General features: G+C 52.2%; 2 protein-coding genes across 5 annotated transcripts; one reads left to right on the forward strand and one right to left on the reverse strand.

Annotated features, from left to right (window-relative positions):
- Positions 1 to 845: 845 nt before the first annotated feature.
- Positions 846 to 18,002, forward strand: NEK3 (NIMA related kinase 3). 4 transcript variants are annotated; one of them, XM_068165236.1, is made up of 15 exons: positions 846 to 929; positions 1,485 to 1,541; positions 2,960 to 3,176; positions 4,532 to 4,625; positions 5,743 to 5,840; positions 7,412 to 7,495; positions 8,274 to 8,341; positions 8,472 to 8,558; positions 9,764 to 9,818; positions 12,109 to 12,309; positions 13,305 to 13,404; positions 14,002 to 14,124; positions 15,746 to 15,880; positions 16,505 to 16,631; positions 17,731 to 18,002. In XM_068165236.1, the coding sequence occupies exons 3-15, from the start codon at positions 3,060 to 3,062 to the stop codon at positions 17,789 to 17,791; spliced, it is 1,350 nt and encodes a 449-aa protein (XP_068021337.1). In that variant the 5' UTR covers positions 846 to 929; positions 1,485 to 1,541; positions 2,960 to 3,059; the 3' UTR covers positions 17,792 to 18,002. The 4 variants fall into 4 exon arrangements, 2 of the variants coding, with proteins under 2 accessions (XP_068021337.1, XP_068021338.1); XM_068165237.1 differs by lacking the exon at positions 1,485 to 1,541 and having other exon boundaries at positions 850 to 929; XR_010990696.1 differs by lacking the exons at positions 846 to 929; positions 17,731 to 18,002 and adding an exon at positions 16,116 to 16,187 and having other exon boundaries at positions 1,419 to 1,541; positions 16,505 to 16,589.
- A 1,471-nt stretch (positions 18,003 to 19,473) lies between these two features.
- On the reverse strand, positions 19,474 to 25,102 carry ALG11 (ALG11 alpha-1,2-mannosyltransferase). The gene is made up of 4 exons (XM_068165246.1): positions 25,006 to 25,102; positions 23,811 to 24,044; positions 21,660 to 22,585; positions 19,474 to 19,780 (listed from the first exon to the last, which is right to left on the reverse strand). The coding sequence occupies exons 1-4, from the start codon at positions 25,041 to 25,043 to the stop codon at positions 19,479 to 19,481; spliced, it is 1,500 nt and encodes a 499-aa protein (XP_068021347.1). The 5' UTR covers positions 25,044 to 25,102; the 3' UTR covers positions 19,474 to 19,478.
- Positions 25,103 to 25,491: the final 389 nt, after the last annotated feature.

A 25,491-nucleotide genomic window follows, 5' to 3' on the forward strand; every position in this document is an offset into this window, starting at 1 on the left:
TAAAGTCATTTGGGATTAAAAAGCCTCTTTGAAAGCTTGTATGTGAGTACCCAAAGCCACACTCTTGCCATACCCGAGCAAGCTCATTTAACAGCACTGCATCAAAGCAAGAGTCACTGGATGTAGTGCCCCTGCATCGCTGGGCCACACTTCTGCACATGGGCTCTCAGCTCCTCGCTGTAGGTGGTCAGCTTGGCTGTGTGTTTGTCTGTGATAATCTGAGGTTACTTTTGGATGCAGCTGTTGCTTGTGTTTGGCCCAGAAGCACTTTCCCCAGGGCCTTGACCATGTATTAACTGAAACTTCCTGATGATTTTTTTAACCTTGTGGTTTTGATGTCACATGGAATATCAGGGGACTGAACAGGACTCAGTCAGGACACGCTCTAGGCAGGCACTTCTGGGTCTCTGCTAAGGGAAACTGAGCTGATGCAGCTCATGGTTTACATGCAGACCGGAGCGTCTGTGTCATGCCAGTTCCGCTGTTACAGGCAGCAGCCAGGGCAGCCGAGGGCCAGACTCAGCATGAGAGATTTGTGCTTTAACCTAGAAGTCTGTGAAGTGCAAATGCTTTCGCCAGACGTCGAAACAAAGTGGTACAAAGCTTTCTGCCGACAGGCTGCTCAAGACGAATATGCTCTGCAAGCAGCTTTAGCTGGTTCTGTCTGTCTTGAGACATTCCCCTTGCGAGAGAGTAGCTGAAGAGTTTTACTGGCACTTGCTTCACCTACTGGATTTATTTCCACAGATTGAAAAATAAATCGAAACAAATTCTAGTACAGTTCCTCCGGCCTAAGGCTTTTGTTTCAGTCACTAGTCCTAAGGTCTGGCACAAATCAGTCTCTCACTACAGCAAAGAAACCGGTAGTGAAATGGGAGAGCACTTTGGACCCTGGGTTTGTGCGATGTAGTCTCTGAGAGAGCCTCGAGGTACTAACAGAGCTCCTACCGAGACGTGTGGGGGTGCCGTTTGCTGTTAATCAATACCGAACACGAGCCACCGTGGCTTGTTCTGAGGCACAAAGGCACAGCACACCACCGCGGGCCGCGACTCCATGGCCGCACGGGGCGGGAACGGGACCGGGACCGCGCTCGGGGGAGCGGGCGGGGCGGCATCCCGCCTGGCCTCGGGCAGCGCCGGCCCCTGCCCGGCCCCTGCCCGACCCCCGCCCGCAGCCCAGCGCGGCGTGCAGGGGCTGGCAGCGCTGCTCGGAGCTAACGCGGGGCGGGCAGGGGCTGGCAGTGCTGCTCGGAGCTAACGCGGGGCGGGCAGGGGCTCGCGGTGCTGCTCGGCCTGCCCGGAGCTAACGCGGGGCGTGCAGGGGCCGGCAGCGCCGCTCGGAGCTAACGCGGGGCGGGCAGGGGCTGGCGGCGCCGCTCGGAGCTAACGCGGGGCGGGCAGGGGCTGGCATTGCTGCCCGGAGCTAACGCGGGGCGGGCAGGGGCTGGCGGCGCTGCTCTGAGCTAACGTGGTGCTCTCCCCAGGGCCCTTTCTCAGGCGGCGGCGGGCGCTCGGCATTGGCATTCTGCGCGGCCTGTGAGGTGAGTATCGCCTGCCGAGGGCTTGAGGGGCTCCGGGCACCCTCGCAGCGCTAGGGAGCCGTAGCTGCCAGGTGTATCATAGTATCATTCAGGGTTGGAAGAGACCACAAGGATCATCTAGTCCCAACCCCCCTGCCATGGGCAGGGACACCCCACACTAGATCAGGCTGGCCAGAGCCTCATCCAGCCTGGGCTTAAACACCCCCAGGGACGGGGCGTAAAGCACATACCGAGTGTGCCCCTGCCCCCGACGAGCATCATCCTCTTGTCATCGCCTAGGTGCCTGTGGGGTGGTTGTTTTTCAGTCTCTGGGTAAACTGGCATCCAAGTACCAGGTTCTGCACTTTGGCCACACGAACCCCAGGCAGTGCTACAGGCTGGGGTCAGAGTGGCTGAGAGCAGCCAGGCAGAGAGGGACCTGGGGGTGCTGGTTGATGGTAGGCTGAACATGAGCCTGCAGTGTGCCCAGGCAGCCAAGAAGGCCAATGGCATCCTGGCCTGCATCAAGAACAGTGTGGCCAGCAGGAGCAGGGAGGTCATTCTGCCCCTGGACACTGCACTGCTCAGGCCACACCTTGAGTCCTGTGTCCAGTTCTGGGCCCCTCAGTTTAGGAAGGACATTGAAACACTTGAAGGTGTCCAGAGAAAGGCAACAAAGCTGGGGAGAGGCCTTGAGCACAGCCCTGGGAGGAGAGGCTGAGGGAGCTGGGGTTGCTTAGCCTGGAGAGGAGGAGGCTCAGGGGAGACCTCATTGCCCTCTACAACTACCTGAAGGGAGGTTGTAGCCAGGAAGGGGTTGGTCTCTTCTCCCAGGCAAGCAGCACCAGAACAAGAGGACACAGTCTCAAGCTGTGCCAGGGGAGGTTTAGGCTGGATGTTAGAAAGAAATTCTTCCCAGCAAGAGAGATTGGCCCTTGGGATGTGCTGCCCTGGGAGGTGGTGGAGTCACCATCCCTGGAGGTGTTTAGGAAGAGCCTGGATGAGGCACTTGGTGCCATGGCTGAGTTGATTAGATGGTGCTGGGTGATAGGTTGGACTCCATGACCTCGAAGGTCTTTTCCAACCTGGTCTATTCTATTCCATTGTATTCTATTCTGCTCTATTCTATGCTGTGCTATTCTATTCTTGTTTAGTGTTACAAAACCACCTCAAGAAGTGCAAGTAACAGAAAGATGCTAAACTGCAGATCTATACTTTATACACTTTGTACTTCTCTCCAAAGAGCTTTGGTATAACAAATATAAGATGCAGAGATGTATTGTATGATGCTTTGAGCTGAACCTCCTGAAGGCCTCATTTTTGGCAAGATCAGAGCAACAGCTGGCATTCTGCCTGTGGCAGTGCTGAGCAGTTGTGGGTATCCACATTCATCACCTGTTCTGGTTATGTTGTGGTGTGTTCTTTTTTCCCTCCTGCAGATTAACACCAACTGTTTGCAGCATTTCATCACACAGTTTAGAAGACCAGCCTGTGAAAGGGAGAGCTTAAAGTGAAGTGTTGGACTTAGGCTCCTAAAGAATGGAAGAGTACAAAGTGTTGGAAGTACTGGGAGAGGGATCCTTTGGCAGAGCTCTCCTGGTCCAGCACAGAATCAGTGAGCAGAAATATGCAATGAAGGAAATAAGACTTCCCATGGTAAGCAGGACACCTACATCACCTCACCCACTGCTCTTGTTAATCATAACACACTTTGGTCAGTTCTGGATGCCACAGTGTAAGAAAATCATTGAGGTCCTGGTGGGTGTCCAGAGAAGAGCAGCGAGGCTGGTGAGGGGCTTGGGGGGCATGTCATAAGAAGAGCAGCTGAGAGAACTGGGGTGGTTTAACCTGGAGAAGGGAGGGCTGAGGGGAGAGCTTACTGCTTGCTCACTGCAGCTGTCTGAAAGGATGCTGTAGTGAGGCTGCTGTTGGTCTCTTCTTCCAAGTACCTAGTGATAGGGTGAGAGGAAATGGGCTTCAGTTGTGCCAGAGGAGCTCTAGACTGAGTATGAGGAAAAATGTCTTTACTGACAGGGTGGTGAGGGGTTGGAACAGGCTGCCCAGGGAGCTGGTGCAGCCACATCCCTGGAGGTGTTCAAGAGGCGTGTAGATGTGGTGCTTCAGGAGGTAGTTCAGTGGCCAGCCTGGTGTGGTTACAGCTGAACTCAATGATCTTAAAGGTCCTTTCCAACCTTAATGGTTCTCTGATTCTGTGCTCTTGAAATGCTGAGCACTTGCAGAGAGTTTTGTGAGTAGAGAGTTGATGGTATGGCTTCTCTGGAGCTGAGTCTAAGGTGATGTTGATAACAAGCAGCACAATCTGACCTGTTTCAGAAGGTGTGTAGTTAGATTTTGGGAAGCCTGGCACATAGGGAAACACTTAGAACCAAACCAGACTTCCCCTGATGCCCTTGGCATTGATCTCACTGAAAGGCAGGTGTGGAAATCAGTTTAAGAAGGACATTGAAACATTTGAAAGTGTCCAGAGAAGGGCAAGGAGGCTGGGGAGAGGCCTTGAGCACAGCCCTGTGAGGAGAGGCTGAGGGAGCTGGGGTTGCTTAGCCTGGAGAAGAGGAGGCTCAGGGGAGACCTCATTGCCCTCTCCAACTCCCTGAAGGGAGGTTGTAGCCAGGTGGGGGTTGGTCTCTTCTCCCAGGCACCCAGCACCAGAACAAGAGGACACAGTCTCAGGCTGCACCAGGGGAGGTTTAGGCTGGAGGTTAGGAGGAAGTTCTACTCAGAGAGAGTGATTGCCCATTGGAATGGGCTGCCTGGGGAGGTGGTGGAGTCACCATCACTGGAGGTGTTCAGGAGGAGACTTGCTGGGGTGCTTGGTGCCATGGTTTAGTTGTTTAGGTGGTGTTGGATGATAGGTTGGAGACAATGATCTTGAAGGTCTCCCAGTCTGGTCTTGTCTATTCTATTCTATTCCATTCCAAAATCAGGTGCATCATGTGTGTATGTGCACGTGTGTTAGAGTGGCTTTTCCATGAGAGTACTTCCATTTTCAGTCTTCAGCTGATGTGGAGAACTCCAGGAAGGAAGCAGTTCTTTTGGCTAAAATGAAGCATCCCAATATTGTTGCCTATCAAGAATCTTTTGAAGGTAAATGTATATGCTTAGAGTAACTTTGTTTTGTTTCAAACTGCATACTCCTGAAGGATCAAGATGACTGTTTGTGTTTGTTTGTAATATCTTGTAAACAAAATGAGTGCACCCTCAGCAGGTTTGCTGATGACACCAAGCTGTGTGGTGCAGCAGACAGGTGGAGGGAAGGGAAGCAATCCAGAGGGACCTGGACAGGCTGGAGAGGTGGGCACAAGGCAACCTCAGGAGGTTCAACAAGAGCAAGGGCAGGGTCCTGCAGCTGGGTGGAGGCAATCCCAGGCACAAATCCAGGCTGGGCAGGGGCTGGCTGGAAAGCAGCCCTGAGGAGAGAGCCTTGGGGGTGCTGGTGGAGGAGAAGCTCACCAGGAGCTCTCAGTGCGCACTTGCAGCCCACAAAGCCAATCAGATCCTGGGCTGCAGCAGGAGAAGTGTGGCCAGCAGGGCAAGGGAGGTGATTCTCCCCCTCTGCTCAGCTCTGGGGAGACCCCACCTGGAGTCCTGCCTCCAGGTCTGGAGCCTCTGTCTCAAGAGGGATGTGGAGGTGCTGGAAGGTGTCCAGAGCAGGGCCAGGAGGATGAGCAGAGGGCTGGAGCACCTCTCCTGTGAGGACAGACTGAAGGAGTTGGGGCTGTTCAGTCTGGAGAAGAGAAGGCTCCCAGGTGACCTCATTGTGGCCTTCCAGGATCTGAAGGGGGCTACAGGAAGGCTGGGGAGGGACTGCTCAGGATCTCAGGGAGTGCTAGGACTAGGGGGAATGGAATGAAGCTGGAGGTGGGGAGATTGAGGCTGGAGGTGAGGAGGAAGTTCTTCCCCATGAGAGTGGTGAAGCCCTGGAATGGGTTGTCCAGGGAGGTGGTTGGGGCCCTGTCCCTGGAGGTGTTTAAGCCCAGGCTGGCTGAGGCTGTGGCCAGGCTGATCTAGTGTGGGGTGTCCCTGCCCATGGCAGGGGAGTTGGAACTGGCTGATCCTTGTGGTCCCTTCCAACCCTGACTGATTCTATGGTACTATGATACAATACAGAATACATAGCAAGTAGTCAGAGCTTTATAGTAACAAAACTATACCTACCCTGCTAATGAACTTACTAATTGTTCTTCAATTCCCTAAAATTTAGCTGATGGACATCTGTATATAGTGATGGAATATTGTGATGATGGAGATCTAATGCAAAAGATTAAACATCAAAGAGGAAAGTTATTCCCTGAAGACACGGTAAGAAAAGACACTGTCTTGAACCAGGGACCTAGGGGTCCTCCTTCCTGAAAGCTGAAGCACCCTGCACCACATAAACCAAATCAGAGATACCCTGCAGGGGATTGCAGCACCTTAGAGTATCCCAAATGAAACAAAGTCATAGTCTCATAGTACAGTCAGGGTTGGAAGGGACCACAAGGATCATCTAGTCCCAACCCCCCTGCCATGGGCAGGGACACCCCACACTAGATCAGCCTGGCCAGAGCCTCACCCAGCCATTTATAGATAGAAAGTCATTTATAGATAGAAAGGAAGCATTATTGCTTTGACAGTTTCCTGAAGATCAGTACGAAAACTGAACTGAAAGGAACAAAGAATTGCTGTCTGCATCTGTGCAGTGTGCAGGCCAGGGGAACACTCAGGTCAGGTTTGCATGCTCCTGTTTATGCAGTTAACTGGGAGTTTAACACAGAGTTCAGCCCTCAGAACTGACAGCACAGCAAGTGGCACTGCAAATGAAGAGCAAATAGAACTCTCTGGTGTGATGAATGAAACCAGCTGGGGGTCTAAGTGCCTGCATACTGTGTAGCAATTAATTGTTTCATTAATTCACAGTCTGACTAAGGCTGGAAGAGACCTCAAAGATCATCGAGCCCAGCCTGTCACCACAGACTAATTAAGGAGGCAGAGGCTATAAAATGACTTAGAAGAAGGGTCAAAGTTTCATTGTAGTGATTGAAAGCTGCTTCCTGTCACAGTGTGAAGCACCATTTTAGTTACAAGGCCATGATCCTCACTTAGTCCAATATTTAGGCTGGCCAAGCATCTCTACCAACTTTACTTTGTACTTCTGAAGAGAACACATTTAGGTTTAGAATAGAATAGAATAGAATAGAATAGACCAGGTTGGAAGAGACCTTTGACATCATCAAGTCCAACCTATCACCCAACACCACCTAATCAACTAACCCATGGCACCAAGCACCCCACCAGGTCTCCTCCTGAACACCTCCAGTGATGGTGACTCCACCACCTCCTCGGGCAGCCCACAATATGTTATCTCAGTGTGGTTTTCTGTTGGGTTTTTTGTTGTTTGGGGTTTTCTTGATAACTTGCTTCAAAACTGTAGTTGGCATGCTTATGAAGTGCCATATCCTGATCCCTTAGCTTCAGTACAGTTGTTGGCCATGGGGATGGGCTGCCCAGGGAGGTGGTGGAGTCCCCATCCCTGGAGGTGTTCAGGAGGGGACTGGATGTGGCACTTGGTGCCATGGTCTAGTCACGAGGTGTTGGGTGCTAGGTTGGACTTGATGATCTGTGAGGTCTGTTCCAACCTTACTGATTCTATGATTATTATTATGTATTGCTAATACTTTCTAGAGACAGGTAGCAAACATTAGAATACTGTGAAGAAGTCAGTCTTTCATGCTGGCTGGAGGCCATGGTGCCAGAGTTAGTTTTAACTGCCAAATGTTCTGAGCACTTAAAATTACATACATGTTTTTTCAATGTCAATAGAAATCTGTTGGTAAAGAGTTCATTGCATCCAGCACTGAGCTGTTATTACAACTCTCAGTTGCTCTTTGCAGATCCTTCACTGGTTTGTGCAGATGTGCCTGGGTGTGAAGCACATCCATGACAAACGTGTGTTGCACAGGGATATCAAATCCAAGGTGAGCATAGCAAGCTTTGGTGCCATGCCTTCTGCATGGGAAAGTTTGAATCCCTCTCCCATGACTTCCTGTTACTGCTACAGGCTGTGTTTTACCTTTAGGTTTGAGAATATGAGGTAGATGACACTGCTGAGTCTATGGGGCAATGTAAGACTGTGGGCTTAAATATTATTTAAGTATAGCTACACACTTCACAGCCACACTGCTGATAGTGTCAGTTGCTTCATGGAGTGTATGCAGTGTGCCATTTGTAAACACCTTGCCTTTCCTTTTTCCTTCCCCTTTTTCCTTCCCCAATTTCCTTCCCCAATTTCCTTTTTTCCTTTTCTTTTCCCCCTCCTTTTCTTTTCCCCCTCCTTTTCTTTTCCCCCTCCTTTTCTTTTCCCCCTCCTTTTCTTTTCCCCCTCCTTTTCTTTTCCCCCTCCTTTTCTTTTCCCCCTCCTTTTCATTCTTCCTAGCAGAAAGACAGATACAAAATTCAGTGGGAAGTGTGACCTCAGCATTTGAGTACAGCACAGAGATTCAAGCATTGTCTCTGTTGTGATTCTTTCTCAGCTACTGCTGCTGGGGTTTAAGGCTCATAGAACCTTTCATCTCCATTTAAACACAGCATAGTTCTTAGGGTTTTTTTTGGTAGAAGTATTAGGATAAGCAAAGGAAAGGGAATACAAAGACAGAACATCAGAAGTCCTTGTCTCTGTGTTTCCTGTGTACCTGCTGCAGAAGTGTTTCCTTGGGCAGTGCTGCAGTGTGTAAATCTCTCTCTCTCTCAATGCAGAACGTCTTCCTCACTCAAAATGGGAAGGTCAAACTGGGGGATTTTGGATCTGCACGCCTTCTGGCACAGTATGTGGATGCCTGCACTCATCTCAGTGGTGCAGAGTTGTACTTTACCATTGATCAATAGCACAATAGATCAGTAGATCTCATAGCTAATTGCTTTTCACCTGGCAGTGCTTCTTTGTCGTCTCTCTAGCCCGGCATCCTACGCTTGCAGCTACGTGGGAACTCCTTACTACGTGCCTCCAGAGGTGTGGGAGAGCCTGCCATACAACAACAAAAGGTATCTTCTGTAGTCACAAGTGGTGCCTGGCAGCTGGGTGGCCTTTTATTCTCATCTCAGTCTGGTGGTGTGGCTTGCCCATGTTTTGATTTGGAGAAGGTACTGAGCTGAGAACGTTTAGCAAGAGTTAAGCACAGTTTGCTTTGGATGCAAAGGTCTACACTCCTCTTTACTTGGCTCACTGAGTGCACAATACCTTCAGCCTTCAGAGTCTCAAAACTAGTGTGCAGTCCTCTGTGCATTTGGGAGGGTGAATACATACATACAAGCACACAGAGGTGTGTGCATGCACAGGCATGTGTGTGTGCTTGTGGCTTTTGTCTGGTCTTACCTTTTTCAGCTCTTGGCAGGTAGTGTAGGGAAAATGGCTACAGAACTCATGGCTGGAATTTGCAGCCCCCAGTTATCCTGGTTGTTATGCAAGAACTTCTGGGAGCCTCTTGATGGTGTGGTGTTTACAGCTCTGCTCTGAAATGCTAAGCTGTTTCACATTGCCTCCACTCACTCTGCTTTGTGGCTCTATTTATACCTGTGTGGAGTGACACATTTGCCATAGAAGGGAAGAAACCTTCTCCTGCTTCAGTTTTGTTGGCTCCTCTTCTGGGAAGGGCATCAGCTGCTTCTTGTGCAGGTGGTAGGACTCACTTGAAACAGAAGGTTATGGGGCTTTTTCTCAGTAGGATAATTCTTGCTGGCAAGACCAGAATTGCAGCTCTCAGGATTAGGATGCTGTGTCTGCCATCTGCTGTTAAAGGCTGTGAAATACAAAGGCTTTGAAGTGTGGAAGGATAAAGATTGCAGCTAATTGCTTGGGAGACATTCTGGAAGCAAAAAGCCAACTCCAGCTCTGTGGCAGTCATCCTGGTTTACATCCCAGTAGGTTAAAAGAAGCAAGATAATTTCTGCTGAAGAAGTTAAACGTGTATTTCACAGGCTCACAGGATGTTAGGGGTTGGAAGGGACCTCTGGAGGTCACTGAGTCCAACCCCCTGCCAGAGCAGGACCACAGAAGCTAGCACAGGTCACACAGGAATGCATCTGGAGAGGTCTTGAAGGTCTCCAGAGAAGGAGACTGGTCTTGCATGGTTGGGTACATTCATTCCTAAGTTCAGCTCTAGACACACCAGGAATCCCACTTGTTCTTGGCAGGATGTCACATTGGGAGGTTCTGGCTCAGAATGTCTCACCTTTCTCTCTACCTGCAGTGATATATGGTCCCTGGGATGTATTCTGTATGAGCTGTGCACCCTCAAGCATCCAGTAAGTATAGCCTGATTGCTGTGAGAGAAGTCTGGGGAATGCTTGCATTGCATCAGCAGTTAGCTACCCTTGGAAAGATCCACAGCCAGCTCTTTATTTGGCTGATGTGTTTGCTGCTGCTGCTGGAAGGGGAGAGCATTGCTCCACTCTCCCCACCCCCTCACCACTACATGCCTTCTGGCTTTTCAGCAGCTCCTGTGCATATTGGACCCTTCAGTGTAACACTTGTCTAAGTTGTTAGACTTCAGACCAGACCAAACCAAACCAACAGCCTTTTCCCTCTCATGGTTCATTTTCCTCGGTATCAATGAGGTGATTTGGAGCTGCTGAGCTCTTAAGCCCCAGTTAAGGCTCACACCACCCCAGGAGCTTACTGAGGACTTCAGCAGGTAGCAGTCTGGTCCCAGGTATCTGCAGGGATGTCTGAACAGGATGGTCACTAAAGATGTAGGCAAAACCTCTTTGCTAAAGAGCATGTGCCATATGCAAGCACAGCAAAATGCAGTAGGGGATAAGCAGCTTTGTGCCTTGCATCTGTGGCCAACCTGTTTGCTTAGCCTTCAGAGCTCAAGAGCCAGCCCTGTGCTGGGGACCTTGGTGGGTGGTTCTGTCTCTCTCATTTCTGGAACACTGTGTTTTGCATCTTTGGTGCTGTGCTTCTCACTGGCTAGCTCTGAAAGGTGCCAGCTTCCTCAAACAGCTAACACAAGAGGCTGTGTTTGTTCTGCCAGAAAATGAGGTTGTCCTAATTTAAGGTCCTCTTGTCTTAGCTTTTTATAGGCAGCAGTTTCTTTTCCTGGAGCTAATGCTATACCTTGAGATCCTGCATGTCAGCAGAAGGTTCTCCCCAGCTGCAGCTGCCAGCAGTGCAAGAGTTCAGGCACTTGTACTGTATGTGGCTGGGTGACAGAGGAGACTCTGCCTGGGGGTGTGTTAGCCATAGTGGGGCTGTGGCAGGGCTTTGGCACTGTCACAGCCAGGCAGGTCAGTGCTTAGAGCTGAGACACTGAGCAGTGGAGTGCCCTTCCCTCTTCAGCAGCAGTGCCATGTTGTGTAGCTCTTTCCACATGCTGGTCATGTACATCCCTGCATCATCTGGCAGAGGTGCATGCTGTGGGTGCTTGGCACTCTGCAGCCCAGCCAGTGGGGTGCACAGGAAGAAAACTTTCCCCATGGGGATGGAAGTGCTCAGCTGGTTTTGCTCAGGCTGTTGCCACCCAGGGTTGGAATTGTCCTTGCTGCAGTTGTCCAATGGTTTGCACTTGGGAGGAGTAACTCCCAACAGAAGGCTGCTTAGCAGTCAGCTAAGGGAAGTAACAACTTCAGCCATGTCATGCAGATTTGTGAGAGGACACTTGTGCTTTGAGAGGCTGCTTGTGATGAGCTTTTGTTTTGAATAGAAGCCTGCACCTTCCCTTGCCTGCAGGTTCACTCAGGCAGTTTGATTCTGTTCTCAAGTATATGAAGGGCACTAAGGGGATCAAAAATGTTCAATGCTGTATACCTGTAAAAGCAAAACTTGAACAAGCCTACAGTTACCAGAGTAACTCCCTCTTGATCCACAGTTGTACAGCTGCTTGTTTGCAGTGCCCACTGCAATCCCATTGCAGTCAAAGCTTTTGTGCAGCCCATGCTGTGCTCATCCCCAGCAAACTGTGCATCTGGCATTGTTAGCATGAACAGATCTCTGTGGAAAGAGCCCTGCAAAGGTAAAAGGAAGTTACTGATGAGTTCACTCAGGGTCATTACTCCACACCTCTGAATTGGAGCTCTGAAACCACCAAGCTGGCCTTCCAGGATCTGCAGGGGGCCACAGGAAGGCTGGGGAGGGACTGCTCAGGATCTCAGGGAGTGATAGGACTAGGGGGAATGGAATGAAGCTGGAGGTGGGGAGATTGAGGCTGGAGGTGAGGAGGAAGTTCTTCCCCAGGAGAGTGGTGAAGCCCTGGAATGGGTTGTGCAGGGAGGTGGTTGGGGCCCTGTCCCTGGAGGTGTTTAAGCCCAGGCTGGATGAGGCTGTGGCCAGGCTGATGTAGTGTGGGGTGTCCCGGCCCATGGCAGGGGGGTTGGGACAGGATGATCCTTGTGGTCCCTTCCAACCCTGACTGATTCCATGATTCTCTGATTCTGAATTTGGAGCCCCTTGGGAGCACACACAGACAGAGGCACAGACTGTGCAGTGTTAGGAAACACAAAATAACTGGGAAAAGCCACTCTGAAATGATTTGCCAGCTTCGTTTTACCTCATGCTTGACATCCATGCCCTAACACTTGCTTGGTTTTGATGCAGTTTCAAGCCAACAGCTGGAAGCATCTCATCCTTAAGATATGCAAAGGAGCCTACAGTCCACTGCCATCTCACTACTCCTATGAGCTCCACTACCTGGTAAAGCAGATGTTTAAGAGAAACCCCAAGAGCCGCCCATCAGCCAGCACTCTTCTGGCAAGAGGCTGCTTGAGCAGGCTGACAGGAGCCTGTTTGCCTCCTGAGGTACAGTACAGATGAAACAGTAGGGATTGAAACAACAGCATTGACATTGCAAGTGCTAGGTCAGCTTGTTTTGTGCTCACTAAGCATACAACAACATGAAGTGTAGTGTTGTGTCAGTCCTCCTGTAAGAGCCATGAGTACAGTTGCAGACATCTCAGTGTTTTGAAGGATTTCTGTTTAGAAGAAAAGCAAACTACCAGCATGAGCTGCACTGGCCACAGCAAGCCCAGGCAGTGCTGCAGGCTGGGGGCAGAGTGGCTGAGAGCAGCCAGGCAGAGAGGGACCTGGGGGTGCTGGTTGATAGCAGGCTGAACATGAGCCTGCAGTGTGCCCAGGCAGCCAGGAGGGCCAATGGCATCCTGGGCTGCATCAGGAAGAGTGTGGCCAGCAGGAGCAGGGAGGTCATTCTGCCCCTGGACACTGCACTGGTTAGGCCACACCTTGAGTCCTGTGTCCAGTTCTGGGCCCCTCAGTTTAGGAAAGATGTTGAGTTGCTGGAAGGTGTCCAGAGAAGGGCAACAAAGCTGGGGAGGGGTCTGGAGCACAGCCCTGTGAGGAGAGGCTGAGGGAGCTGGGGTTGCTTAGCCTGGAGAAGAGGAGGCTCAGGGGAGACCTTCTTGCTCTCTCCAACTCCCTGAAGGGAGGCTGTAGACAGGCAGAGGTTGGTCTCTTCTCCCAGGCACCCAGCACCAGAACAAGAGGACACAGTGTCAGGCTGTACCAGGGGAGGTTTAGGCTGGAGGTTCAAAATTCTTCCCAGCAAGAGAGATTGGCCATTGGGATGTGCTGCCCAGGGAGGTGGTGGAGTCCCCATCCCTGGAGGTGTTCAAGAGGGGATTGGATGTGGCACTTGGAGCCATGGTTTAGTTAGTCCTGAGGTGTTGGGTGACAGGTTGGTTGCAAAATTAATGTGATGAATGCCATGGTAATAGTCCTGCTTTTTTTCCCTCAAGACAGCAAGGGCAATGGTTAATACAGTCTTTATTATTTTCAAGCCAAGCAAAGATGAAAGCAAGCATAGCCCCTTGGAAAGGAAAAATGCTGCTAAGGACTTGAGTGAAAGCAGAAAGGAACAGAAGAAACCTGATGAAGAAGGTAAGTTCTGCAGTTTGGGTATCTGTGTAGAGCTATCTAAATGCCAGTGATCAGAATACAGAATAAACCAGGCTGGAAAAGACCTTTGAGATCATCCAGTCCAACCTCTCACCCCACACCATCTGATCAACTCAACCATGGCACCAAGTGCCTCAGCCAGACTGAAAGACTTACTATAGAGTCAATACATGGGGAACCCTTTGACCAAGTTCAGGCTTTTACCCAAGAATCAGACATCACTACAGTCTCAAGCTGTGCCAGGGGAAGTTTAGGCTGGAGGTGAGGAGAAAGTTCTTCCCAGAAAGAGTAATTGGCCACTGGGATGTGCTGCCCAGGGAGGTGGTGGAGTCCCCATCCCTGGAGGTGTTCAAGAGGGGATTGGATGTGGCACTTGGTGCCATGGTTTAGTCAGTCATGAGGTGTTGGGTGACAGCTTGGACTTGATGATCTCTGAGGTCTTTTCCAACCTTTTTGATTTGGTGATTCTAAAGTGCTGCACACTTAAAGCTAGTTGACCTGCACAGAGACTCAGGTTAGGTTCTGGTTCTCATCCTTTGTTGCTGCTGATTACAATAGAAAGGTCTCCTGTCCTCCCAGGGGCTGCTGATTCGTCACCTCCCCAGAGGAGACAGTGGGGAAAGAGGTTATCCAGCACTGTAGTGGATGTCCTGGGAAATGCACCCTTGCTGTCTTCCAGTTTTACATCTGAAGAGACTCAAGGTAAGGTATGACTAGCCCTGGGTTTGATTTGTCCTTGGCACTCTCTGAAAGCCAGAGCTGGGCAGGGAGGACTCAGCATTGCCTGGAAGCATCTTAAAAATGTTTTCCTGGCAAACACTTGAGAAGTCCATGGTGCTGACAAGAACTTCTTAGTGGCCTTGCATGGCAGGAGGGCTGTCACACAAGAGTGGTAAAAGCCACTGGAGTGGTTTGGACCAGGATCAGAGTCAGGAGTTTAGGGCTGTATATTGTGGTCCTCGAGCAGGCAGCTGCGGTTTGGCCTCCATGGGGATTTGGATGGGAATGCCTTGCCCTTTCCCTTCTGTCCTCTCTGCATACTGCTGGCATCCTTGTAGCACAGGAGTGAAATATTCTATGTGCATCAACTGAAAACTTTCCCTCTGCATTTCTCCCCCTCCCTTTCTTATCTCCTGGTGAGGAGCGAGGAGACAGGAGGGGGAGCGAGAAGCCTGGGGGGAGATTAGCCCTTGTGCTAAACCCCTGCAGCCACAGACAGCATTAGACAGCCTAAAACTGTAATGATCTCTAAGAAATTATAGAATAGAATAGACCAGGTTGGAAGAGACCTTCAAGATCATCGTGTCCAACCCATCAACCAATCCAACCCACCCAAACAACTAACCCATGGCACCAAGCACCCCAGCAAGTCTCCTCCTGAACACCTCCAGGGATGGTGACTCCACCACCTCCCCAGGCAGCCCATTCCAATGGGCAATCACTCTCTCTGTGTAGAACTTCCTCACCTCCAGCCCAAACCTCCCCTGGCACAGCCTGAGACTGTGTCCTCTTGTTCTGGTGCTGGCTGCCTGGGAGAAGAGACCAACCCCCACCTGGCTACAACCTCCCTTCAGGTAGCTGTAGAGAGCAAGAAGGTCTCCCCTGAGCCTCCTCTTCTCCAGGCTAAGCAACCCCAGCTCCCTCAGCCTCTCCTCACAGGCTGTGTTCCAAGCCCCTCCCCAGCTTTGTTGCCCTTCTCTGGACTCCTCATGGATGTATATGCCAAGGAAGTGTGGGTAGGTGCTGCTGAAATAAATAACCAAGATAAAATTCCCAGGCTGTGGCAGGTGCACTGCATGATCATCACCTGGAGGACAAGGAAAGAGGACAGAAGGATGCATTTGTTTAGGTGCTATTGCAAGGCATAAAAGTGGCCCTGGGCTCCACTGTGTGAGATGTGTAGAGCCACCAATGAAGCTTGTAGAGAGCCTGAATCCTCACACCCCTCAGCCCGCTGGTGTTGGCTCCCTGACAGCAGGAGGCTCCACTGTCATTTTCTTTCTTCTCAATGCAGATAGTGTCAACCTCTTGGAGGTGCTGGAGTCCCCATCCCTGGAGGTGCTCAAGAGGGGATTGGATGTGGCACTTGGTGCCATGGTCTAGCCATGAGGTCTGTGGTGACAGCTTGGACTCAATGATCCTCGAGGTCTCTTCCAACCTTGGTGATACTGTGTGTGATACTGTGATACTGACAGGTCAGCAGTGCAGGTGGAGACATCTAGAGTGTATTCTTTCTGTATTTGTGTCTTGAATGTGATCTTTGAAGTCCACACTGCTGGTGCAGCTTTGCCTGAGCAGTATTCATTGCTTCTCTCACACCCAGGTGGCTGTGTGATAAGCTACAGTGGGAACAAGCCACGTAAGCACTGGAACAAGGAGGCTGCTGAGAGCGTGATCAGCATTCTCAGTAATGCAGATGTCAGCTTAGCATTTCAGACATACACCATTTACAAACCAGGTGAGCCTCCAGCTTCTGGGCAAGGATTCTGTGCCAGCAGATCTATGGATGAGGAGACTGACTGGATTTTTGACTTACACATCCCCTATGGATAGACACTCTGCACTTGAAGTCATGTCAGAGCACACTGCTGTGGTGGTTTGGGGGTTTGTTTCCAGTTTATCAAATGAAACATGGATTACAAGAAGCCAGGCTTAGAATTCACTCACTGCATTTCTTTCTGATGAGCTTTCAGCTGCAGCTCAGTGAGCAAGGTGGTGACAAACACAGCGACTGCAGAGCCCTCAGACTCCGTCTTGCTCAGCAGGTTGGTTGCTGTGCTCAGGAGGTGCAGCAGATGGGCTGTAGCCCCAGCAGCTAAATCCACCTTCACTGAATCAGTAGTGCCCTGCTTGGGAGACAGGATGGTGAGGTGGCACAGCTGAAATCACTGCCTTTACAGCTGTGCACAGCCCCAGTCACCAGTGCTTGCTTGGCCCTGCAGTTGTGTCGTTAGTCCCACTGAAGTCCCAGCTCGTGGGCAGTGGGGGCAGCCTGGGAGGACTCTCTGGCATTTGTGTTCTCCATCACTTTGCTTTTAGGATTAAAACACTTTGGTGACATTTTGGTTTGTATGCTTTCAAGCTTCTGGAAATGTGCTCAGAGGTCCCCTTTGTGAGGGAGCTGCAGCACCTGATGAGACAGATGGTGAGGATGAAGCTGTTGCCGCGGACTCCGGGAGGCTGGAGCCTCGCTCTGACGAAGATGACACGTATGTCCGACTGACTGCCCTGCACTTCTGTTTGCTCTTCCCAAAGAGACATCCCTCTGGGAAAAAAAAACCCCAGGAGTTTTCTCAGCATCTAAATTCATCCCTCTTATATAACATTAAAGTTTAGGAGTATTTAGAATAGAATTAGAATAGAGTTAACCAGCCTGGAAAAGACCTCAGAGATCACCGAGTCCAACCTATCCCCCAGCACCATCTGATCAGCTCAACCATGGCACCAAGTGCCTCAGCCAGGCTCTTCCTAAACACCTCCAGGGATGGGGACTCCACCACCTCCCTGGGCAGCACATCCCAATGGCCAATCTCTCCTTCTGGGAAGAACTTCTTCCTAACATCCAGCCTAAACCTCCCCTGGCACAGCTTGAGACTGTGTCCTCTTGTTCTGGTGCTGGTTGCCTGGGAGAAGAGACCAACCCCCACCTGGCTACAACCTCCCTTCAGGGAGTTGGAGAGAGCAAGAAGGTCTCCCCTGAGCCTCCTCTTCTCCAGGCTAAGCAACCCCAGCTCCCTCAGCCTCTCCTCCCAGGGCTGTGCTCCAGACCCCTCCCCAGCCTCCTTGCCCCTCTCTGGACACCTCCATGCACAGTGCAATAAACTCGGTTTGGTTCCTCCTTGCTGAGCCATACTTGTAGAAACTGTTTAACCTCTATCTTCCATTTATGTTAGTGACCCACCTCTGGTTGTGAAAGAGCAGAGTGCTCCTCAGCCCCTTCTGAGCAGACATACTGTGTTCTGGAAATGTGTGTATGCTCTGGGGGGAGCTTCTTGCATTCTCAGGATCAGTGCTTGTTTTTGTGGCACCTGGAGGTTAAGTACTTAGAGACAGTACTGCAGGTCAGCTGCAAGCTGGCAGTGCCAACATGGTTGCATCCTCTTAGGACATGCATTTGGGTTTGCTTTTGATAAGACTTCTTTGGGTAAATTCAGAAGAGAACATCTGCTGGTTCCTTGAGGGGCCAGGAAATAACTGTGTTGGTGTCTCTCAGCCCATGTCTCCCAGCTGGAGGGCAGGATGGAGGGGGGAAATGCTTTCAAAGCTGCAGTGTGCTTTGCAAAATGACAGCTTGACCTTTCCTTTTAGGGACTTCGAGGAAGATGACCCAGACTGGGTGTCAGAACTGGAAACAGCCCTGAAGCAGTGACTGGAATCTGGAATCTACCTACAGTAACTGGAACTAGGCTTGACATGGAGGAGTAGGTAGAGGATTAATTGCTCTCTTTGGAAGGAAGTACCATAAAGCCCAGCAAGCCTGTGCTGCTGTACTCATGAGTAACAGAGGAATAAAGGAGAAGAGATGCCTCTTGTTTCCAGAACAGAACAAACACTGTGAAAGAGCAAGGCCAAGTGCCAGGTCCTGCACTTGAGTCACAACAGCCCCAAGCAAGGCTCCAGGCTTGGGGCAGTGTGGCTGGAAAGCTGCCTGGCAGAAAGGGACCTGGGGGTTCTCATGGACAAGCAGCTGAATATGAGCCAGCAGTGTGCCCAGGTGGCCAAGAAAGCCAAAGGCAGCCTGGCCTGCATCAGCAATGCTGTGTCCAGCAGGAGCAGGGAGGGGATTGTCCCCTTGTACTCAGCTCTGAAGTACTGTGTCCAGTTTTGGGCACCTCCATACAGGAGAGATGTGGAGGTGCTGGGGTGAGTGCAGAGCAGGGCAATGAAGCTGGGGAAGGGCCTGGAGAATAAATCTGATGAGGAGTGAGTGAGGGAGCTGGGGATGGTTAGTTTGGAAAGAGGAGGCTGGGGGAGACCTCATTGCTGTCTACAACTCCCTGAAAGAACATCATGGAGAAGCTGCTGCTGGTCTCTTCTGTTAGTGATGGAACAAGAGGGAATGGCCTCCAGCTGTGACTGGGCAGGGTTAGACTGGGCAGTAGGAAGCATTTTTTCCCAGCAAGAGTGGTCAGACATTGGAACCTGCTGCCCAGGGAGGTGGTGGAGTCCCCAGCCCTGGATGTGTTTAAAGGTGGTTTGGATGTGGAGCTTGGGGCTATGGTTTAGGGGTGAACCTTACAGAGCAGGGTTGTGGGTTGGACTTGGTGATCCTGAGGGCCTTTTGCAGCCTGAGTGTTCCTGTGGCTCTGTGAAGCAGCTGCTATTAAGACCACAGACAAGTGACTTAAGTGAAAAGGGAGCTAGCAAAGACATGTGAGTAACCTAAAGGACTGATGGTAGGCAGTGGAATCTCCAGAACCACAACTGAAATCCCCCATACCAGAATGCTGCCACACAGTGGGGGACAGCAAAATGAAAACATGCTCCAGGGGCTGGAAGCAAGTCCTGGGAGTAGCAAAGATACCAAACAAAAGCACTGGCTCCAGACATGGGACTGTGGGCAAAGAGTCATCAAAGAGGTGGAAGGCATTCAGTAAACTAAACTTCAGCTGCAGTTCTGTTGCTGAGGGAAGAGGAAGGGTTTGTGGATGCAGAGGGGGTGGCAGCACACTGCCCTGGCACCCAGTCCCCAGAAAACTCTCATGAGCACTTCTGGCCAAGCAAAAACCTGCCCCACAAAGCAGCCAGGAAAAACCCCACGGGCTCTTTATTGAGTGGGAGCAAGAGCTCACAGAGCAGGGCTCTACAGGTATCACAGTATCACTTAGGTTGGAAAGGACCTCGAGGATCATCGAGCCCAACCTATCACCACAGACCCCATGCCTAGACCATGGCACCAAGTGCCACGTCCAATCTCCCCTTGAACGCCTCCAGGGTCGATGACTCAACCACCTCCCTGGGCAGCCTGTTCCAATGACGAATTACTGACACAGAGACACAGTAACAGAGACACAGTGACACAGAGAAACAGTAACAATGACAAAGCCAAGCTGCTTTCATTCCTGTGCATCTTTATTCCTGCAGCCCTGGTTGAACAGTGGCTCCACAGCTAGCAGGAACGCCTCTTCGAAGTGCTGGTCAGCAAACCTGCGCACGGAGCGCCGAGCGTTCGCCCTGATCTCCAGCCTGCTCGCAGGGGACAAGGAGAGGATGGAAGCCATCGTCTCTGCATAGCTGTCCGTGCTCTCTGCTAGGAAGCCTGTGATGTGTCCTTCATAGGGGACCACAATGTCCAGTTTGGGGCCTCCAGAATTGTGAGCCAGGATCACGGTGCCAGCTGCCATACATTCAACCACTCCTGTGGAGGACAGGAAAGATGCTGGCGTGAACATCCACAGCGTGCACCTTGGCTTGCTGCAGGGCACTGCAGAGTTAAAGCCACAGCAAACAATCACAGCATCAACCAGCTTGGGAAAGGCCCCAGAGATCATCAAGGCCAACCTAGCACCCAGCACCTCCTGACAACTAACCCATGGCTCCAAGTGCCACATCCAATCCCCTCTGGAACACCTCCAGGGATGGGGACTCCACCACCTCCCTGGGCAGCCTCTGCCAAGCCCTGACCACTCTGGCTGCAAAGACATTTTGCCTCACAGAATCATAGAATCAGTAAGGTTGGAAAAGACTTCAAAGATCATCAAGTCCAACCTGTCACCCAAGACCTCCTGACAACTAACCCATGGCTCCAAGTGCCACATCCAATCCCCTCTGGAACACCTCCAGGGATGGGGACTCCACCACCTCCCTGGGCAGCACATTCCCATGGCCAATCTCTCTGTCTGGGAAGAACTTTCTCCTCACCTCCAGCCTAAACTTCCCCTGGCACAGCTTGAGACTGTGTCCTCTTGTTCTGGTGCTGGTTGCCTGGGAGAAGAGGCCAAGCAACCAGCAGGATCTCTGCTGTCCCCCTGCTGCTGTCATCAGTTACTGCAGACTGCTGTTGTAGGTTGGTTTGACTACCAGAGTAAAGCAGCCTCCCAAGACCACTGTGTAGGCATGGGCTCAGGAAGGCCAAGGGCAGCAGTTTCCAATTGAAAGAGGGGAGGGTTAGCCTGTGTGTAATAAAGATTCTATCCCAAGGGGGAGAGGAGAAGTACTTCATCAGACTGGTTTGTGGGGAAAAGCTGTGATAAACCATTGCCTCCATGTGGTGGCAGTGGCTTCTGGAATCCACTGCAGAGCACATCTGAGATACCAAGTTCCTGCAGACCATCATCACTCCTGATGCTTAGCTTGTATTCTACTCAGGTCTGATGACTTTCACTGTAACTCAGTCCCACTACAGCTGAGCAGAGATCCATCTGCTTGGCTGCCAGCTTCCTCTGCTGTGGATTTTTGGCAGATGAGATACTCCCTTTCAAGGGCAGAACTCAACTAATCCCAATAAACTAAGCTCAGTTCCTTAATTCTGTGGGACAGCACATTGCAAACCTGCTTCCAGGTCCTCCTCAACATCCACTTCACACTAAGGTGACTGTTGGAAGGACTTGCCTTAGTGCAGGAGCCTAGTGCAATAGGATGGCCAAGGGTACCTGGTGGCATCTGTTCAGGGCTTACAAACAAGAGACAGGACCTGTGGGAGCCTCACCCCTCTGAAGCAGCAGCTAGGACCCCATGGCTTATAAAAAGGCATTTCAAATGGCAGCTGAGGCAGCTGAAACAAATCTCTACACAGGGGTGTCTGCAGGTGAACTAAGCTCCTGCAGACAGTGTGGCCCAGAAGCACCCCAAGGTGCTTAACCAGAAGTACCTGCTGCCTTTGGAAGCTTTGCTGGATGCAGAAGGCATCTGTGCAAGGTTAGGAAACTTAACACAAGGCCTTAGAGGGACCCATGACCATGAGCCATGACAGCTGCAGCCTGAGCAAGAGGACATCCCAGGCAGCACAGATGGAGCAGCTCTGTGTACAGGGGACTAGAGGGCGTCTGTAATTCAGCTTGGACAAGAGAGAGCTTCAGCTTGCACTACAGCAGCACCCAGTGCCTAGTCAGCTGCATTGGTCCTGGAGGTTTCACCTCAGCGAGTTTACCTTGGACAAGAATGGGATTGGGACACTTGGCAAGCAGGTCTCTCAACACTTGGACACCTACACTGAGGAGCAATCAGGAACTGAAGCCCTCCCCAGCTCTGTCCTCAGCTGGGAGCAGGAAACTTGGAAGCTAAGGAAGGATACTGACCGATCCCGAAGTGCTCATTCCACATGGTGTGCAGGCCAATGGTGGCCTCAGCCAGGTGTCTCTTCAGCTCCTCAAAGGGAATGTTTATTCTGAAGGTCACAGCACTGCTAACTCCCAGCTCCTCACACAGACGCTGGAGCTTCTCCACACGCTCTTCGTCTTGCTGGTTACGGCAGCCGCCGATCAAGACCAGCTTCAGCTGCTGCCCCGGGCCCCTCTCTTTCAGCAACTTGGCAAAGGCTCTGATCTGCAGAGGATGATCTTTCTCAGGCCTGAACTGGCTGACAGAAACAATGGAATGCTGAGTGGTGCTCCTTTCCTCTTCCAGAGGGATATCCAGGAAGGTCTGCACGTCGCAGGGCGGGTACACCAGGCTGGTGCGCGCCCCGGCTCTCCAGAGCGCGAGGATGTGATTCAGCGTCCAGGAGGAATTCACCATTACCACATCACTGCAGGAACCAACCAAGCCGTACAGGAAAGCAAAGAAGTAGTAGTAGAGGAGTTTCAGCCTGCTGAACAGAGGGCTGCTTGTGATGAAGGCTGGGTTGTTGAACCTAGTGTCCTGATTCCGGACGACGGAGAGCATCTCGGTGCTGACGGTGGGGTAGTGCACGTAGCACCCCACACGGCAACCCCCCAGGTACTTGAAGAGGGGAAGCGTGAAGGCATAGCCCATCGAGTCAAGGTAGATATCAGGCACACATTTCAGCAGAGCTTCCCAGCCCAGGAACACTGACCCTACACTCTGTCCCAGCAAGGTGAAGTGAGGGTAACGAGAAGCCTCCACAAGGTAGCGTTTGTCTAGGAACACAAACCTCACAGGGTGAGTCAGCTTGATATTGAACCTCCTGAAAGCAGCCTCCACTATCTCTTCTCCAGTGGCACCTCTGTCACCAGTGTAGACAACACACCTTATGTTTCTGTACCTGCAAGAGGGAAGACAATTTCACACATTCATCCTTTCCTTTTCTTTTCCCTTAATGCTTTCTTTCACGTGACACTAATCACACAAAGTGGAGTAGAGTAGAGTAGAGTAGAGTAGAGTAGAGTAGAATAAACCAGGTTGGAAGAGACCTTCAATATCACCATGTCCAATTCATCAACCAATCCAACACCACCTAAACAACTAACCCATGGCACCAAGCACCCCAGCAAGTCTCCTCCTGAACACCTCCAGTGATGGGGACTCCACCACCTCCCCAGGCAGCCCATTCCAATGGGCAATCACTCTCTCTGTGTAGAACCTCCTCCTCACCTCCAGCCTAAACCTCCCCTGGCACAGCTTGACACTGTGTCCTCTTGTTCTGGTGCTGGTTGCCTGGGAGAAGAGACCAGCCTCTGCCTGTCTAAATGCCTGGCCCAGAAATGACTTTAACCCCATTACTCATTTCCTTATATTCTCCCTTTTCTGATCTGCAGAAGAAGAGATGGTTGAGATTTTGAGAGGACCTTCTTTTCCAGTAGAACATAAAGAAAGCTCAGTGTTGTCCTACAGACTTGAGAGTGGCTCCATCCATCACACCACCTTTCACAGAAAGTCACTGCCCACTGGAATGTGCTGCCCAGGGAGGTGGTGGAGTCCCCATCCCTGGAGGTGTTCAGGAAGAGCCTGGATGAGGCACTTGGTGCCATGGTTTGGTTAGTCCTGAGGTGCTGGGTGCTAGGTTGGACTTGATGACTGCTGAGGTCTTCTCCAACCTTACTGATTCTATGATTCTATGTCTGCCTAGTGCACAGCATGAGCAAAATGCAGGGGGCTGTGCAAGCCAGTGGATGTGCCAATGTTGAATCCACTTCAGATCTCAACTTGTTTCATCTCCTGCACCAAGGAGCAAGCACTGTCAGTTGCCTCCTGTTGAGTTACACCTACACAAAGTTCCACACAACAGTGGAAAACTGATGAGGAAAGAGAGGTTCTCCAGGGGACAGAGAGAAGAGAGAAATGCCAAAGCAGGAAAGATCCAAATCTAGGTAAGGGGATGAAGGGCAGTGCTGCAACCAAGTGAAATGAAGCTGCAAGACCCTGCTGTAGGATTAGTAATCCCTTGTGACCCACTACATCCCTAAACACACTGCATGGTAAAGTGTGCATAAATCTCCCCACCAGCAGCTGAGAAGGAAATGCAGCAGGTGGCAGACACACAGGCTTACTTTTTCTGGAGGGCCCTTATGGCACACCACAGGACTCTCTCCCCTCCACCGCCCGCGTTGCAGTAGGGGTGAAAAAAGGCCACCAGCAGTGGTGGCCTCCCGTCCTTCCCCTCTGAGATCAGCCTCCTCTTCCTCTGCTGTATCCAGAGCCGTGTTCCCCACAGGAGCAGCACCAAGCAGACACACAAAATTCCACTCAGAAAGAGCGCAGGGATGAGCAGTGAGCACAGCAACCTGAAACAAGCCAGAGGTGTCAAAATGCCAGACTGCTTCGAAGAGATCCCGTGTGTGAAACTGGGAGAGGGCTTACAGCTGCACCCCAGGGAGCAAAGCCCTTCACTGCACTCTCCTGATCTCAGAAACCCATCTGTGTTATCAAGTTATGGGAGGACAAAAAAACACAACACAAATCCACATCGTTTAGCAAGACTTCCCCCAGCACCACCTGGGAGTTACCCACTGCTGCCCGTTCTTGCCCTCCGGCTGCATCCATCTCCCTGTGCTACACAGGCTCCGAGGTGCCTGCCCTTCAGGACCTGGCCAAGCACAGCTAGCAGAGAGGTTTCTGAACAGGTTTGTTAGAGTTCTCTTCCGTGCAAGCTCCACGTGGGCTCTGCCTTCCCGCAGAGTGTTTTGATGCAGAGCTCCCTGGGCCAGCCTGCAGAGCACCACCCGGAACCTGCATCTTCCATCCCCCCGGGATACCAAGGACTGCCTGGGAAAGCTCCGAGCAGCTTCTCTGAAGAGCTAACAGCAGCCCTCCCTTCGCTCGCCGCCGCCTCCCGGACACCGCTCTCCTGGGGCAGGCAGCGGGGGCATCTCCCGGGGCCCTTCCCGGCCTGCCCAGCTGCCCAGGCGGCAGAACCGGAGCCGGGAAGCTGCGCTGCGCTGCGCCGTGTGAGGAAGGCAGCGCCCTGGCCCCGCTAGGGCCTGGCCCCGCTAGGGCCTGCCGCGGCGAGCGCCGCCGGCACGGCAGCCAACGCGCGCCGTCCGTCTCGGGATGGAGAGGCGGAAGAGCGCAGCAGCCCCTCCGAGGCGGCGGCAGACCGGCCCCACCGCTCCCTGCCCGGCGGCTCCCGCTCCTCTGGGGCTCTGAGGACAGCAGTCGCGACTTGGCAGGGGCCCATGCAGGCGTCAGGTGTCCCTCTCCCCTCCCTCTCCGCTGCCACGCCGCGCCGCCCCCAGCCCCCGGTACCTGATCAGCCCACACAGACACATCCCCCCCGCCACCATCTTGCGCACCGCCGCTCCGCCTGCCGCCGGAATGGGCGGGGCCAGGCCTGGGGGCGCGACCGCCCCCAGCCGCCTCTCCCTCACTGGCTTCCGCCCGAGATGGACGGGGGGAGCGGAAAAGGGCGGGGAAGGAGAAGGGAGGGCGGGGCCAGAGAGGGGAGGGCGGGGCCGGAGAGAGGAGGGCGGGGAAAGGAGAGAGGAGGGCGGGGAAAGGAGAGGGGAGGGCGGGGAAAGGAGAGGGGAGGGCGGGGAAAGGAGAGAGGAGGGCGGGAAAGGAGAGAGGAGGGCGGGGGAAATAGAGAGGAGGGCGGGGGAAATAGAGAGGAGGGCGGAGCCAGAGAGAGGAGGGCGGGGAAAGGAGAGGGAGGGCGGGGCCGGAGAGAGGAGGGCGGGGCCGGAGAGAGGAGGGCGGGGCCGGAGAGAGGAGGGCGGGGAAAGGAGGGGGAGG

The sequence above is a fragment of the Melanerpes formicivorus genome, unplaced genomic scaffold (genome assembly GCF_026170545.1).
Source record: "Melanerpes formicivorus ecotype bairdi unplaced genomic scaffold, bMelFor1.0.p_v2 SCAF_87, whole genome shotgun sequence".
NCBI classification, from domain to species: Eukaryota; Metazoa; Chordata; class Aves; order Piciformes; family Picidae; genus Melanerpes; species Melanerpes formicivorus.

What these genes read in the sequence shown, in the direction of transcription:
- ALG11 (XM_068165246.1), bottom strand. Translation starts at nt 25,043, where the DNA reads ATGGTGGCGGGGGGGATGTGTCTGTGTGGGCTGATCAG. An exon ending in ATAAGGGCCCTCCAGAAAAA is followed by an intron (nt 22,586 to 23,810) that starts GTAAGCCTGTGT and finishes TCCCTCTTGCAG; the next exon opens with GTACAGAAACATAAGGTGTG. An exon ending in GAATGAGCACTTCGGGATCG is followed by an intron (nt 19,781 to 21,659) that starts GTCAGTATCCTT and finishes TGTCCTCCACAG; the next exon opens with GAGTGGTTGAATGTATGGCA.
- NEK3 (XM_068165236.1), top strand. Translation starts at nt 3,060, where the DNA reads ATGGAAGAGTACAAAGTGTTGGAAGTACTGGGAGAGGGATCCTTTGGC. An exon ending in AGGAAATAAGACTTCCCATG is followed by an intron (nt 3,177 to 4,531) that starts GTAAGCAGGACA and finishes TTCCATTTTCAG; the next exon opens with TCTTCAGCTGATGTGGAGAA. An exon ending in GAGCCTGTTTGCCTCCTGAG is followed by an intron (nt 12,310 to 13,304) that starts GTACAGTACAGA and finishes ATTATTTTCAAG; the next exon opens with CCAAGCAAAGATGAAAGCAA.